The 17,053-nt window shown below is 41.1% G+C and overlaps 1 protein-coding gene across 4 annotated transcripts in view; it reads left to right on the top strand.

Moving 5' to 3' along the window:
- LOC141073647 (uncharacterized) overlaps positions 1–17,053 on the top strand; it is a 98,260-nt gene that overhangs the window by 6,605 nt on the left and 74,602 nt on the right. For all 4 annotated transcript variants that reach the window (XM_073560963.1, XM_073560965.1, XM_073560962.1 and 1 more), the window contains exons 2-5: positions 1,994–2,054; positions 7,458–7,686; positions 9,722–9,855; positions 13,433–13,679. In XM_073560963.1, coding sequence (XP_073417064.1) covers positions 1,994–2,054; positions 7,458–7,686; positions 9,722–9,855; positions 13,433–13,679 — 671 coding nt within the window. The remainder of the gene's footprint in view (positions 1–1,993; positions 2,055–7,457; positions 7,687–9,721; positions 9,856–13,432; positions 13,680–17,053) is intronic.

The following is a 17,053-nucleotide window of genomic DNA, read 5'->3' as shown; positions in this document are numbered from 1 at the left end:
CTATTGCCTTTTTTGCAAGATTCAAGTAAAAAAAATGCACCAGAAAACTGTAAAAGAAATAATAAAATTTATTATCTGAAGTTTTTGCTTCCTGAAGCCCGTAGGCAGCAAAGTTTGGGGTTAAGTTTACTTCCCTGATACCGCAGAAGTGACAATTAATTAGCAGTTATTGGCAACAAGAATGACTACCACTGTATAAGGTATTTCAGGTAACAAATTTTATTCTTTCCTGGGCATCCAATGGCAGCACAGTATGGGAGACTTAATGCACAATAAAAAGGAAAAACAGAAAATGTATGGGGATAAGTAGCAGCTTTCTCTAACACTCTCTTACTGAAGGCTGAGCTCACTGTCATTTCTAGTCTTTAATGTTTAATAGAGGTAGACAATGTTGACCTCATTACAACTTTGCATGTTTGATACTGAGGAGTATATAGGGATTTTGCCAAAAATGCTGCTGTGGAGCATGTAGAATGTGCCTTAACAGTAGGGGATTGAAGTTCTTCCTGCTTGTAGCAAAGGATAATTGAATTCTTCAACCAGCTGGAGAGAAACTTTCTTGGCTTTTTGACCCTTATTGTTCCCCTGCAATTGAAGAAAAAGTTGCTCATCCATCCTAAATTCATCAGTAAGAAAGATCATTGAGATTCAAGCTTTGTCCTGTAAAGAGCCCTATCTCCAAGACTTTGGTGATTGTCTGGTTCTTCGCACCATGACAGGTTTCCTCCCAAACATCTGCATTTCTGACCGCAGGATCTTACAAAAGGAAGAAGTCAGGAGGAAATGTAGGCATCCTAGCCAGTTGGGCCACTGCTAGATTTACCTTTAGAGGGAGCTTCCAAATGTTCAACAAAAGAGGGATCTAATCTGTAGACAGACCTAAATGTAGCACCAGGGACATATTTCTTAACAGGCTTGTTACAATCCATCTCAAATCACAGTTTTAATGAGGAATGAAATGAAAAGAATTTATTTTCAGCATTAGGAAAATATAAAACCTCCATTTTTGGTTTTCTCCCGATATCTTTTTCTAATTCTAGTGTAGACTTGATGGACTTTAAAATGTACCTGTCACGTCCTTAATTGCTATTAAGCTGCCCCCAACATCATGTTAGTGATGCACATTGCAGCACTAACATGTTTGTTTCAGGCAAATAGGAAACGGAAATGGCTTTACTTCACAGGTTTGCAGTCATAGAGTGCAGCCAGAAGACTGAATTCTCCTTCTCCTGCACTGACTAGAAGCACTTCACCTGTTCGTATTACTTTCTTAGTCTGGCTGATGTATTATGTTACTCTACTATACCCCTCTTCCCTTGGTGGGGGAAGGGTACAGAATGAGGGTGCATTCAGGAACTAAGGAAAGGTATGTGGCCCCGGCGTTTTCACCATCAGCAGTAATCCAGGAAACCGGGCGAGCTAGGGAGCCCCTAGCTTTAGGGACAGGGAAAGAGCCTTTGGTCCCAGGACACCCGACAACAGAGTCATGACAGGCAGCAAGTTGGAGTTAAACAAGCCAGATCATGTGTGCATCCCAGAGAATGGCAGATCCAGATGTATTTCTCAGCTGCTTTTCTCCATCTTCTAATGGTGGTCTTGCTACTGAGAGTGTCAGTGAAGACATGCAGGGAACTGATTGTTTGAGACCACTTGGTCTCCAAGATGGTGGAGGCAATGGGACACCTTCCTCTTATTCCTACTTTAATCCATTTACCAGTCAGAGCATAATACATATTCCCGTTTACCAAAAAACTTGACAATGCACCATAAATCCAACCTTACGACCACTGTCTAACAGTTTTAATACAGAATTGAACATTAATTAATAAGGCACGTATGTCTACATTTGCATTATGTTTTCAACCGCAAGCATAAAAATATTTTGGCCAGATGGTAAGTTCTGCATATGTTATCCAAAACCCTTAGTCAGTTTTTAAAATTGTCCTTTTGTTTACTTTTTTTTTACTAATCCATATTATAATTGCTTAAATAGGAAGTAGAAGACACGGTTGACTTCAGCTTGACTAGTAACCTGACAAAATCTCTGGAGAAAGGTATTTTATCTTTATGCTTAATATAACATATGTAATTGCAAGTATTTTCCTTTAATTTTTTTATACCATTTGATGAACTCTATGATATTGATGCCACTTAATGAGAGTCACAGATCCGGCTCCTAAGCCAATGAACATTTCTGAGATCTTTTGTCAAATTTGGCCAAAGTATTGATGTGTATGGGCAAATTAATATTTACCTCTGTTTTTACTCTTTTGGGGAGATCTATGGTATCGTTACGGACATCTACTTCACCTTGGCCCCCGGCTGCATACTGGCCGGCTTCAACTTTCTCCTTCACCTGAGCCAATTCCCCTTGAATATTCAACAGCTCCTTTCTCATTTCTTCAACCCATTGGGGTTCAGCAACTATCTTCACTGCTGCTTCACCACTCTGGACCTTTCCTACCGGGACCATCACCCCCTGCTCCTGTTCATGTAAGCGGGCCTCTTTTCCTATGTCAGCAAAAGTGATATGAGGGTCCGCCTGCACCTGCTCTGTCAGGGTCTGCTTGGTCAGGGCGTCCCACAAGCCAGTCACCAACAAGAACGCAACACGACATCTGTCGGCTTTATCCCCACTCTGTCCTTTCTAGCAATGGCGGTGTGTAACAATTGCAGTGCATTCATATATTGCGTAACCATCTCCCCTTCTCTTTGCATATGGCTAAATAGGTGAGTCCTAAGTTCCCCTATGTCAGTGGGGTCCCCATGGAGATATTGGTTCTGGACACAGCTGCCTGTTCTGCCGCCTCAGTGCTATCAGACTTGATCCTGACGACTACGCCAAAATGTAAGAGGTACTGGAAACAAGATTCGTTGGATGCAGTGAAGAGCCGGAGGCAGAGAAGGGGTTAACAGAAATTACTTGAACAGGAGGGTATTATCAGACAAGGAGTACTCCACACAGGGAGACGAAATCGACAGCAGCAGCAACAGCATTTGAACACAAACACAATAGTTGAGAAGAAAGTGTATGAAAAAAGATAACTTATCGTTTGCAGTTCTTGTTGGAGAGAGGCTGAAATATCTCCCGCCGACGTCACAAATCGTGGACAATGTCTCTGGCTCTGTTGCGGAGGAACAAAAAGCACTGTCTCCCAACCGTGCCGATGTATCCTGTCCTGCTTGGCTTAAGTGCTTTGGAACGTTGAAACAGTCTCTTTTGTAGATTCCTCTGGAATGGCGCAGAACAGCATGCACGCTCGCAGGCCGCGGCAGCGTGTGAACCTCCGAAGTGGTCGCTAAGAACAGAGCAAGTAAGAATATCTCTCACTGGGAGCGGGAAGGAGCCGTCCAGTAAGGGAAGGTCCGGGGACAGCTCAGCAAGGGCACAGTCAGTTTGCGAGTCAGAATGCTGGTGGATAAATGATGAGGAGTTAGCAGTCGGAGCAGTGGGGAGGGAGTCAATCTTCTCCTTGTTCTCCTGTCGCCTTCCCGCCAAATCTCCCTCGTTCCCGTGCTCAATCCCTTTTATCTCTCCCACGCCCCCTGCTGTCCAGTGCAAAGGTCCTCCCCTCCCAGAAGAATCGTCCCCCGGCAACAGTGGAGACAGTCCTGATAGTTCCAGCCCCAAAGTGTACCGGAAACCGCTGACTCTGTCCCGACTCATCTTCTTACACACATACTGCATTTTGGATAGTCTTGTCTTGCTCTGGCAGAATACACAGCCATCTCAACAGCACTTTGCCCTGAAAAGGCTAATTATTTTGCTATATATAAATCTATAGCATATGTCTTTATTCATGTAGTCCTCTATTGGGTTTTACCTGTTTTATACTTCTTTCCTGTTTCATTTTGTATATTTTATGAGACTTATATGCACCATCTGGTTCTTATGTTGTTAGATAGAAAAAGAAAGTTGATTGCAAACTAACTTATTTTCGTGCTGTCTAACTAAAGCAATTTAATAACAAAAGAATACCCTTTCAATACCCCCTGAGGAAGCTATAGACAAGAAATGGCTAAACAATGGTAAAGGTTCTTGATTATTTATTTTCTACATTTTTTATGCATTATCTCGAATTTATGGTGAATAGGGAATCTTCTTTTATATAATAGTGACTGTCATTGGCTAAGAACTGAGTGGCACTAAGGTATTTGTAAGATGCCCAATTCTAATCTTGGCTCATAGATATTATTTTGGAATTTTAGTGTGAAAAAAGAAATAGTATTTTTCAGAGCAAAATATTATCTTTCCATCACTGACCCCCCCAATTCAAAAAAGCAATATACATTCTTAGAGGTAGGCTCAAATACTGTAAACCTCCCTAAGTCACCGTACATAATTAAGAAGTATTTCAATAAATCAAAAAAGATCGTTCACTGTAAAGTATCGGCAGTTAGAAAGAAGTCAGCTAATTTTGGGAAGGTAGAACAAACTAGTAAGGCTGGTCGAAAAACAAAATGTATTAGGTGATAGTTTTCAACCCTCATCCAGCTTGGATGATAAATTGGTTATAAATGCCGTGACAAATATCTTGTACTATTGGAAACGACAAAATACATACAGAAAGATTATCTTTTCACTTAATAGCCACCATGAAACTAAACATGAGTGCTGGTGATGCCATGTCTGCCATTCACCTAACAAACGCCGACTGACAAAATGGCTTAAGGATCTTAGAAAGCATTTTTTTTAAAATAAAAAACATTCGTACAATGGAAATGTAGCAAAAAGCATGAGACAAAATATAAAAAGCTGGTTTCACTGTAGTTTTATCCATTCTGAAAATAATGTTTTTTTATATCACAAAGTGAATTCTGTAAAAAGAAAATAATAATGATGGAATTACTGTTATTTTCACATCCTCCCTCCAATAAAAATTAATTAAAGTTATAAAATACATTGTATGTACCCCAAAAGGGTGCCAATGAAACTGAACCTGTCAGCAGGATTGTGCTCAGTAACCTGCAGACACTGTCAGGTTGGCGCCGTTATACTGATTACAATGATGCCTTGGTTGATGAAATCCGTCTTGTGGTTGTTGTGTAATCTTTATTTTCAGTTCTGAGTTAATGATATGCTCGTGCTCCCGTGGGCGGGGCTGTGGGGGGTCTTCACGTGGTGCTCTGCTTATGTATTCACCAGTATGGCTTCTGACAGCTCACTGACCTGCCCCCTCGTTTACATACTGTATCTCTTAGTATTTTGAAAAAAAAATTAAATTCATCATGCAGGCAGCAGCAGAGCCTACGCTGTGGCATGGTCAGATTTATAATATTCATATATTAATTTCATTTAGATTGATGCTACTGCAAAGGCGTGGCCGGTGCCATTCTGCTAGAAGGAAAAAAAAAATGGTGGAAACATTTTTTTTTCCTCTAGCAAAATAATTATGCTACTGCGCACGGCTGGCGCCATTTCGAGGAAGACATTTTTTTTCTCAACAAATTTATATCACTAAATAAAATTAATATATGGATGTTATACAGTATATCCAATAATTCTACAATGCAGGCTCCACCTGCATGATGAGTGTAATTTTTTTCAAAACAATAAGATATAAAGTATGTAAAATAGGGGGCAGGTCAGTGAGGGATCAGTGACCTGTCAAAAGCCCACACAGATGAATATGCAAGCAGAGCACCACATGAGGACCCCCCCCACAGGCCACCACAGAGCACGAGAATCTAATTAACTGAAAACTACAAATAAAGATTAAACAACCACAATATGGATTTCATCAACCAAGGTATCATTGTAATCAGCATAACGGTGCCGACCTGACACTGTCTGCAGGTTACTCAGCACAATCCTGCTGACAGGTTCCCTTTCAATATACAACTTACCCTGCAAAAGAAATCTTTTTTTCTCTATTTTTGCCCTTAATGTATTAATTTTATATTGGAATCGGGAGAAAAATAAAATATACTTTTTAATTTTGAACTTCAAAGGTGAGGCCTATGCAATATTCGAAAACAAGAAAAAACGCAGACGGCACCGCTGTTACCGTATGGTTTCTTGTGTAGCGCGGTATTCAGAGAACCAACCACTGGGAATCCCGGGTGCTGGACCTGGAAAAAGATAATCCTAGGAATCCACATAGAAGAAAGGCCGCACTCTTCGAGATGAGATTTTCACAGGTTAATTGACATATAAATTACAGCGCGAAACGGCCGTTGTCAGCCTTTTCTGCACTTGATATGTCACTCCCCCAGCCTGACATGTAATTTATATGTCAATAAACCTGTGAAAATCTTCTCATCTCGAAGAGTGCAGCCTTTCTTCTATGTGGATTCCTATGCAATATTCTATAGGTCTTCTTTGGTTGTTATACATACACCGGTGCTATTTTCATTGACCCAAATTGATAATCTTGTCTCAGAAAACAGATATATTTAAAAAGCAATTTGTAGAGCTTTTATCATACAGTTTATATGTGAATATAAGTGTCGCAGGTTTACTGCGTCAGAAAGGAGACAGAAGACTGCAGCATCTGATTGCTCCTACTTATGCGCTGAATAGAAGCAATTCACCTTCTTATTAAACAGTGAAAATTTATTTTGGCAGTACAGGGGTTAATTGGCCATGTTGGGTGCTCTGGGTGTCTGGACTATCAGCTGAGCACGGTGGGCCACTCCTATCCCCTATATAATCTGGGTCCTGACTGACACACATCGTCAGAGCTAGATTTTGGTGCATGGATAGGAGGATAGAAGTTAGTAATTATATGAGGAGATGTAGGGTGGGTTTATCGGTGACTGTTGCTTAGTTTAGTAAGTGTGATAATTCCCTTTTCTTCCCCTACTTTGGTTTTATCTCATCCACTACTCCCTGGTGCATTTCTCTGTTATATGTGAGTGAATATTTGTATTACTGGTATTTTCCATTTCCCCTCTTTGTGCTAACTTGTTTGTCTGGTTGGTGCACTGCTACTCCCCTCCTCCCTGGGTGGGAAAAGGGTACAGACGGAGGGCGGATTCAGGAGATAAGGCAAGATAAGTGGCCCCGGCATCTTCATCTTCAGAAGTAACCCAGAGAACAGAGCGAGCTAGGGCGCCCCCTAGCATTAGAGACAGGGAAGGAGCCCCTGGTCCCAGGTCACTCGCCAACAGAGACATGACAATAAGTTTTGGGGAAGGGGTTGGGGGGAAGTCAAGTGCCAGGTTTGACAGCTATAGAAAATACGAGAGATCTCGGACACAATAATCCATCCTAACAAGTAAAAAAAAACCTGAATTACAGGAAAGATGGAAAATCCCATTACAGAAATAAAAAATTACAGAAATAGTAAATTACCAAAATTTTGTTTGTAAAATGTGACCCTATAACTTTCATAAAAATGCATTTAGATGTTTGTGGAAGTAGTTAAAAAAAATAAATATCAAAGCTGTGATTATGATTTTGCCACTCATAGTAATGCCTGCCCAGCTCACTTCTTATACTTGCCTGTTTGCAGTATCGGAGGCCATCTACCGGAAGTTCATTTTAGACTGGCATAGCCCACCTGAGACATTACAGAATCAGCCTCTTTATAAAGAGATTAACTCTGGATTACAGAGCGTCTTCTTTAATATCAAAAGCAGAGTGCTTCCCTTGGAGGAATATGAAATAATAATATCTGTCGCTACTGGGTTGATTGCTCATTTTCAAAACAAGAAAAAGAAAAAGCAAACGGTGAATTACAGGTAAGAATAAAGATTGGTTACAGGTTGCTGTAAATTTTCCCCTTTAGCTCACTGAGATCATTCTCTGAAAAATGAGATCTCCTTCCACACTGACTATGAATGACATAGTTCAGCATTATCTATGAGTGCTTCTCTTTGATGAAATTTAAAGGGGTTGTTCACTACTAGGACAAACCCTACTCATCCTGAATATTTGCCCCCGTTAAAATAAAAACACCTATACTCACCTACCATAACGGCACCGTTCCATTGTTCTCGGATATTGCATTTCCAGGACTCATGCGAGTCAGCTCACCTCCTCATGATTAATTATACGGAGGGGGCAGTGATCGGAATACAAGTGTTGACACCATTGAAGTAGTGTCGGCATGGGAGGTCAGTATGGGTGTTTTTATTTTAAGAGGAGCAAACATTCATTATAAGAAGGGGTTGTCCTAGTAGTAGACAACCTCTTTCAGAAACCCAAATTATGCAACATATAACATCTAGAAACTGGAGAAGTAAACTGGACCACAATCCAGTACTGTATAGAAAACATCATTATCTTCCAGAACTTTATACATGTGACATAAAGTGAGCTAATGGAGTGACAGGCTGGTACAGAAAGACAGACCGGGTCTTGCATTCTACAAAAGAAATGGGAAAGGGACAATAGTTTAATAATATTTGTATGGTGACATTGGGGTTATCGTGTTTCTGAAGAGCTCTGTTAGCAGGATGCTTTTGAAAGGTTACATAGTGGAGCACAATAATTTGGGGTAGAGAGATTTAGAGTAAGAGGGATGCAAAAGAGAAAGTTTGAGACAACAGTGGAAGGACCAGGCTAGAGGAGCGAAGAGAGCAGGGTGTGGTTTGTACCAAAAATTACATGTGAGTTTCAGGAGGCCAGTACAGAGATGTCATTGTCGGCATTTTTGAAATTATTCCTTTGGCAATTGGTAGCCGCTATCCAGTTATGGAACTGACAGAGAAGAGAAGCATTAGAAGAACGACGAGAGAGATAAACTTAGCATCTTAGCTGACGATGAATTGGAGGGGAGAGTCAGGCTGTATTTAGACTGGCAGATTTTGTCTCATTAGTGAACGCCAATTGACTATAGTGCAAATTGATTATCACTCGCTTACTGACCTGTCTGTGCTAGCCGATGAGTACTGGTGGGAACAGAAGATTCATTTTTATGATAAATTTTGTCCCAAAACAGCATCATGTTGTCGTCATGCTAGGCAATGTGCTGCTGATAAAAGTAATTATTTTTATGCCTGCATAAACAATCTAATCACCTGACGAATGAGAGATTAGCTCGTTCGTCGTATTCTTGCATGACATATTTATACAGGTCAGTAATCGGGGAAACACACAATCTTACAAACACTTGTAACCACCTAAATGCACCTTTAGAGGAAAAAACACAGAAAAGATTGTTACAGGTGGGACATTATTAAAGAGTATCTAAACTAAAGGTTTTTTTAATTTAATTATTGACCATACTGTACAAAGTTATGAATCTTTATAATAAAATCCATTACCTTATTTTGCTTTCTTCTAACTCCATGCTGAAAGTGCTGGCTTGTTTGCCTAGTTCAATCTGCAGAAGGCTGCGGACGTCCTCCATGAAGCTCCACCCACGGCCTCACCTCCTCCTGTCAGCTCCGCCTACAGCCGTATACTTCTGCATGCGGCCTGCGTACTCTATCTTTAGCATTGGGTACGCAGGTCGTGCCGCAGAATGCGGATGACTCCACATGTGTCGTTTTGACCTAGCAAATGTGAACCTAGCCTTAGTAGCTGATTGGAAACTGTAGCAGAGATCTGAATTCAGAGAGTGAGATTATCTACTCCCATCCATGCTCAGACGCTATTACTTTTTTTTTCTTTTAAGACATCCGAAAACTGATTGGCTGCTATGGGAAACCACCCCCTTTTTATTTGCACTTGTTTTGATAAATGTCCCCACAATGTTCCACAAAAGAAAAAGTGTGTCCCTTTTAGCTTGTATTTAGGTAAGAAAACATATTCTGTTTTCACGTTTTGCAGATTTACAAGGCGTCAAGAAGAAGTTGACTTTCTTAGACAGCACACTGCACGTCTTCTAGACTATTGGCTACCAGACTCAATGAAGAGTTCCCAGCTTCTTTATGTCTTCCTAACTGAAATCCTTTCAGTTAATGGTAATATTTTGCACAATACTCTTAAGATATCCTAAAAAAAGTATTATTTCTGCGTCTTTTCAATAAAAATAAATAAAAACACTGTTGCATACCACACTTCATTGCTGTGAAAAATGAAGGACACCTCGGCAGAACAAGATAGACCCAATTATAAGGCAGTGGGATCTTTCTGGGATTAATGGCGTCCACGGTGCAATGGAGGTTCCATAATATCAGGAACCATTTCTCAGCTTGGCCGGTTACATTACAATAATGGGGCACTGAGCTTGGTAGTTACACTACTCCATGGTGACATAGAATTTGGTGGTTACTGTTATTATAAGAATAACCGAAGAGAAGAGCATGTCAAAAATATTAATGATTTTATTATTATAATTTCATAAAAAAAGAGAGAGATGTAGATACAAATAAATGACTGATAATTAAAAGGGCAGCGACACCATAGTGCCACGTCCGAGTCATAATGTATGGGATATGTCAGTATATAGATGGATAACTGCAGGAAAAAAATGGGGAGAGCAAAAATATATGTATAAATATACACCACACAAACTGGGGGCTGTCATAAAAGATGTTCAATATACAAAAAAGGATACATAGAAACACGTACACACACATATATACATGTACAGTACATAATCAGCGGGGCAATAAAAAGTGCTTGTGCAAGAAGTAGAAATTGGCAATTTTAGCATTCAAGGTAAGGTGCCAAGAAAAGAATACTGCCAACCACAGAATATATACATAAAGAATACAGCTAAATGCAAATAATAAACAATCAATGTGGTAAAAAAAAGATCTGATCATAGATAACACAGTTGTAAAAAGAGTTTAATAAATACATGATTAATAAAGTGATGACGGCTAATGATATAATAGAGAATCCTGGTGTGGAAAACCTCTGGTTGATAAATCAATAAGGCAAAATGCAAGTAGCTAACGACCCAGTGACCAACCTGCTGCAGAACGTGGAAAAGGCAGGCTCCGATGCTAGTTTCGCGGTTTGCTTCTTTAGGGGCGTGTGTGTCAAGGGAGGGGGAGGCAGGTCATATTTATAGCGAGCTAATACTCGCCTGTGCGAGTGGCATTAGTGGCGCTTCTGGCAGCAGTGGCGGGGACCGGAAGGCTAGGAGTCAGCGTCCCATGTATCAGATCCACGCTCACCGCCGACGCGTCAGCAAGGAGGGCAATGTCAGAGGGATGCGTGTCCATGGCAACCAGAGCCCCGTCGGTGGGAGCGCACGCCGCAGTAGATGGTAAACAGGATGAGAAGAGGAGCAAGTAGTCTAAGCTGAGGACATAATGAAAGCATCTAAGGGAGAGCCCAGTGTAACACAGAGTGAGGATGAGATTGAAAAATGTAACTACCTGAATAGACAAGGGTTCATAAAAGAAAGCCATGGAACAAAACCCAGTGGGAAAGGACAAACTCAGGTGAAATTCAAGTAAAGAAGTGACATGTAAGGGTCAACAATACTTGGGTGATCTACATATAAAAAGAGGAAAAATACTAATTAAGTTGGATTGGTGTTGCTGCCTTTTTAATTATCAGTCCTTTATTTGCATTTACTTCTCTCTGTTTTTTTATTAAATTATAATACTAAAATCATTAATATTTTTTGTCATGCTCTTGTGTCCATCCCTTCTCTCTTGTTGACCGGGGCTTTTTTGCTTGGGTCTCTGTTATTATAAGAAGCAGTTACTAACAAGTACAGCAGGCAGTATCCGCCATCATCAAACACCAGTAGTTTGGGTGGTTGTCACCAAACACCTCGCAGTAGGTCACATCCTGCACTGTCTCTCATTGGGTAGGAACAGTCTGTATTGTTTAGGACACAAGTGTACCATGGAGATACAAATGTCCGCTGGTCCCCATGGGGCAGGCCACAGTATTCTTTGCAGTTTCAGGTCATTGAAGGTTAACGTCAGGCCATAATGATTACTAAGGTCTTAAAGTTCGCCCCCCCGAACAGTTATTTTTAATTGTCACTTGTTTCTTTGCTTAAGTCGTAAAAGTTAATCACACTTCAATGCAAAAGTCCAAAATATCTACAGGCTTCACACTGAGACTATAGGGTTAGCGATGAGTATCCTGTTTATTATAGTCCACTGTTGGTGTCACATTTCATTTCTACTGAGCAGGTTATTCTTCTATGTTTTGTTCTGTGTCATTGCTGGGAACAGTGTTTCCTACGTTCATTTCTCATCCTGCAGTATTGAAATAAGTACAAGCCTAAGGCCCACACTAAAGACTACCAATCAGCAAAAATCAACTTTTATTGAAAAATACTTGTTTTACCTAGGTTCTGACTTTCAAATCAGTCAAAACCTATCAAACAACTTTTGAGTCATTGAACTATTTTTCAGTAGAACTGTGCTGCCATCTTGTGGATGGCATGGCTTCTCATTGATCCCTCAGCACCACGCACGCTTCTAATGTACATGTGCAGGCCGAAGAAACAGGCAGCATGCTCAACAACAAAGGTTACTACATTAGTAGAGTTTTCATTTTTGCTCAGCAGTTCTTCACTATTGGCGACTGTCACGCTGCTCTCTGCTATAATTGGTGTTTTCACACTCATTAGACCATGATGATAGTGATGGACAGAGAAGCTGCTGAGCAGCAATGAAAATGCTTTTAATGAAGATAAACACACGTTATCATTCTTTCTCTCCAGGGACAAAATTTGCCTACGACTTTGTCCAAGCTTTTAATTTTGTCCTGTGTATTTGAGTTTGACATCCCTGCTCTAGGCCATAGCTTAGGGCTGTGAGTCGGCCCTGGGGTTCACTGCGCATGTATCGGGGCCTATATACATCTGGAAATCCCGATCTAGAGTGAACACTGGGCTGTGACTTTCGGCTGCAGGCACACGTTGTGAACACTGAGCAGGAGACGCAGGGAGCAGTGCTGGCAGCCAGAAAGTTGACTATGGCTTTTTTTTCTTTTTTATCCTTTTGTCTGACTCTCACCTCTCCTGCTACCACTGCTGCTTCCTGTTCTCTGCGCCTCTGTTGTGCTGAATAATAATGAACTTGGCACTCAAATTCGTGAAAAAAATAGTTCCATTTTTATTGGCATCCAGATAACATTTATTCTAACGTTTTCGGTCCAACATAGGACCTTCATCAGAGATTCTCTTAAGATTTGCTGGATGCTGTAGCCATGGAGTCCTCTGCTCACAGCGGCATACACCGCACGTCAAGCCTGACATGCCATGAGGAGCATTGCAAGGCTTAAAAGTCTCCTTCCCTTGGCATGCCAGGCTTGACATGTCACCACAAGGAGAGGTCAGACGCCTCCAACCCAGCCAAACCAGATCTCGCACTTTGCACTTACGAGCAGCAGTACCCCGAAACATTGTGTTTGCAAATTGAGATTCTGGTTTGGCTTTTATCCTAACTCATGTGACAAGGCTCGTTAAAGGGTCAATATTGACTTTTAGAATGGCTGCTTCCTGTAGGTGGTGCTAGAGTTCTAGTCCTCTCTCTGGAGAGAACATTTGCATATTTAAAGTCTCAAAAAGAAATGGTAACTGGTTTTAACGTTTTCCATTTCTTTGCACATTTTTTTCAGTCTTAGAACAATCTATCAACAATTTTTCTAAACCTACGTTTATAAATGAAGCAATAGTATTGTTGAATGATAACCCAGCCACTCAGCAGAAAAAAGTTTCCGGCACATGTGATAAGAAGAATCAGGGCATTCGCAGCAGCGCACAAAATGAATCCGATATTGTCATGGAAAGTGATATTATCATATGCAGTAGCCGTTGTGACAATCAGTCCGATACCTCTACAGGAGCAGAGGCAGCGGGCACAATGTAAGTATACTACTACGACAGTTGCTATACAGGCTATCCTTTCGTGCTTATGCATGATTTGAGAGAACCCACCCCTCTCTTGTGTGACATGCACAAAAGGAGCTGTCTCACGCCACGAGCCCATACAGGTAAGCGCCTGTCTTGAACCTGCTCATTTAGACAATGTTCACATGTTCAGGTTTTAAATATATTAGATAGGGACTGCTTCAATAGGGTTACCTTGACGTGGTGGAGCAGCTTAGCATACATTTTTTTGCAAAAAAACGTATCGACTAAATACCCTGTATTTGTTGTCATCTTTTTATCAGCACTTGCTGTCTACTATTATATGTCCTACTGCAAGGTATTTTTGCACATTTTTCATTCTGTGCTTTGTTTGTGTTTCAATCTGTGGGTGGTGTGAACATTGTCCTACAGACTTGTTCACATTTGTGCATTTCACATGTGATTTTAATCCTTTAATGTATTAGTGTATTTCTCTGCTAAATACGAGCCACATAAAATGATCCCGTGTCTGCATATTGTGATGACATCCTTATTATGGCAGCCACGTTGTTACATTTATCCCTTTTTCAATGTCATTTTTCTCATTTTATTTGTTTCAAGTGCAAAGACAAGTTGTGGGAAATGACTTTTTTGTATTAATTTTGTTTTATGCACAGGTATTAACACCTTTCTGACACTCAATTTTCTCTTTTTCTCTTTTACGCTTTTGTTTAAAAGGGCTTGTAGTTTTGATTGACACCATTCATTTCTCCATACTCAGTACTGTAAAATGATGCAGTAAAACGTGGTTTTTGTTTTTAAATAGTTATAATGCGGTCAAATAATCCTGGTAATTTTTCAGGTCAGTAAGTTTATGAGGATATCTATCTTGCTGTTGTGTGTAAAGCCTAAGTTTTCACTCTCATAGTAAAACACTTGCGGTAATACTGGAATTGAACTTAGAATTGAGGTTTTTTTTATTTCAATGCTGAAAAATATCTGAAAATTTTAAACAAAATATAATTTTGTTTTTTTTATCCATCGATTGAGTTGAGTGAGAACTTCCTTTCTCATCTTGAGCTAATCTTTTTATTGATGCAATTTTGTGACACGTGATACTTTGCTTACTTTTTGTTGCATTTTCTTTGGGGTAGGTTGCGTTTATTGGACAGATTAAATAATTCCATATTTTGATAGATTTCCTCTTACCAAATATGTTTATTTTAAAAGATTTTGAATGTCTTCATGAACTATTTTTGATCCCTCTACGGGACATCATTGCTATTATCAGCTTGTTCTCTATATAAAATTACTTATTCTATGGGTAAAATCATGGTCTGACAGTGCCTGAGAGGGGTGCCAAGGGCCGACCAGTAACTGACTCTGGTAGTTCACTATTTAGCTACATGCAAATATCACATTACCCTCATTTACAAATTTCTATATAATAATAAATGGGGTAGCTTGTTAAATTAATGTTGAGAATATGCCCTTTTTCTGTACACAGTGAAACAAATGTATTGTACCAACTACTTATTGTCATGATCTCAGGCTGGTTTCACACTTGCGTTTTTTTCCCCTATATTTTGCATGGGATGCGCTTATGTGCGCATACACATGTGTTTGTATGCGTTTTTCCGCGCATGCGTTTTTTTGTGGTGTGCGCTCGGACGCACAAAATGCATCCTGTTGCATTTTTGGGTGTCCGACTTGCCTCAAAAAAACGCATGCGTGCGCAATGAGTTTTTTTTTTACAGCAAGACACCCATTATAAGTCTATGGGTGCGCATATGTGCGCATTGCCATGCTCATGTATGCGTTTTTTTGCGCATGCGTTTTTTTGTTGACCATTAGTTAGACAATGGAATTTAGGGGTTTGGGTTATAGTTAGGGTTAGTTAAGGGGGTTTAGGGTTAGGGTTAGGGTTAGGGTTTGGGTTAGGGTTAGTATGGTTTGGTTAAGGGTTAGGGTTTAGGGTTAGTTAGGGTTTAGGGTTAGGGTTTGGGTAGGGTTTGGTTAAGGGTTAGGGTTAAGGTTAGGGTTAAAAAGGTTAAAAATGCTTGAAAAAAACGCAGCATTTGTATGCGTTTGTATGCGTTTTCCATGCGTTTTTTTGCAGGAAAAACGCGCTGCAAAAAAAGCAAGTGTGAAAGGAGCCTCAGTGGGGGTTTGACTCGCACATGTGGGGTTAATGTCTGGAACCAGTGCTGATGACTGGCATTTCTGGGGTTAAAGGTTGTGATCCCAGTGCAGGCTCTTACCTGCACACCTGGGGCTTATGATTGTGGCCTATCCCTGGTTCTGGGAAAGGCTTCTTATAGCCTCAGGAAGCTCCTATCCCCGTCAGTTATACTTTCGCCCTTGGCAGAGTGTGTTGACCCCTGAGTGTGTTTGTGCTGTGTTCTTGTTTGCCAGATAACTTGGTGTACGACTCAGCCTGTTCTCTGGATACTGCTTGTTGGATTCTGCTTGGTACCTTCTATGTCTGTTTGGCTTTGACCACTGCCTGACCCCGACTCTCTGTTCTGTCTCATCCCTGGTACTTTACTGTTATCTCTGTGTATGACCCGGTTTGTCTGACTTTGAGAATTCCTGTATTAGTGTTCTGCCTATCTCTGACAGCAGGACGCTAAGCCCTGCCCCCTTGTGGTCACATGACCGTAGGTCCTTCACTGCTCACTGACTTTAGCTTCTCCAGGCCCTGTTTGCCTGAACTATCCGGCCGTGTCTGACCCCGGGCCCCTCTGCAGTGTGGGTGAGTCCTTCCTCAGCGGTGTTTCAGATGTTTCAGGGTTTATCTCTGGAGCAGCAAGCTCTTGATCGTTCTCAGCAGCAGGTTTCTGAAACAGTGTGGGGGGCTTTAGCTGCTGGGACTCTGGGGGCTGGGGCAAGTGATGTTGTTTTGGTGTCCCCAGAACCACCTGTTAAACTGCCTGACTTCTTTTCTGGGAACAAAAAGGAGTTCAGGGTCTTCATGGAGGGGGGCAAACTCTTCTTTAGTTTGAGGCCATGTTCCTCTGGGGACGAAAGTCAGAAGGTTGGGGTCATTATGTCTTTATTAAGAGGGTCCCCACAAGCTTGAGCTTTCTTTCTTCCTCCCACTGCTGCTGAGAGAGTGTCTATGAATGCGTTTTTTGAGGCCCTCAGACACATATATGATGAGCCGGACCGAGTGCGATTGGCAGATGACATGGTGATGAGTGTCTGTCAGGGGAAACACTCGGCTGAGTAGTTTTATACGGAATTCTGCCGCTGGGCCGCAGAGGTCTCTTGGGACGACGACGCACTCCGAGAACTCTTTCGCAGAGGCTTGTCCGAGCGGTTACAGGATGCCTTGGCAATACATCCCCCAACTAACTCACTCGAGGACTCCATGACCCAGGTCGTCC

Source organism: Dendrobates tinctorius, unplaced genomic scaffold (genome assembly GCF_039654945.1).
Source record: "Dendrobates tinctorius isolate UK_male_01 unplaced genomic scaffold, ASM3965494v1 ptg000309l, whole genome shotgun sequence".
Classification (NCBI taxonomy): domain Eukaryota; kingdom Metazoa; phylum Chordata; class Amphibia; order Anura; family Dendrobatidae; genus Dendrobates; species Dendrobates tinctorius.
The sequence above is the reverse complement of the archived record's forward strand: the minus strand, read 5'-3'. Positions and strand labels throughout refer to the sequence as shown.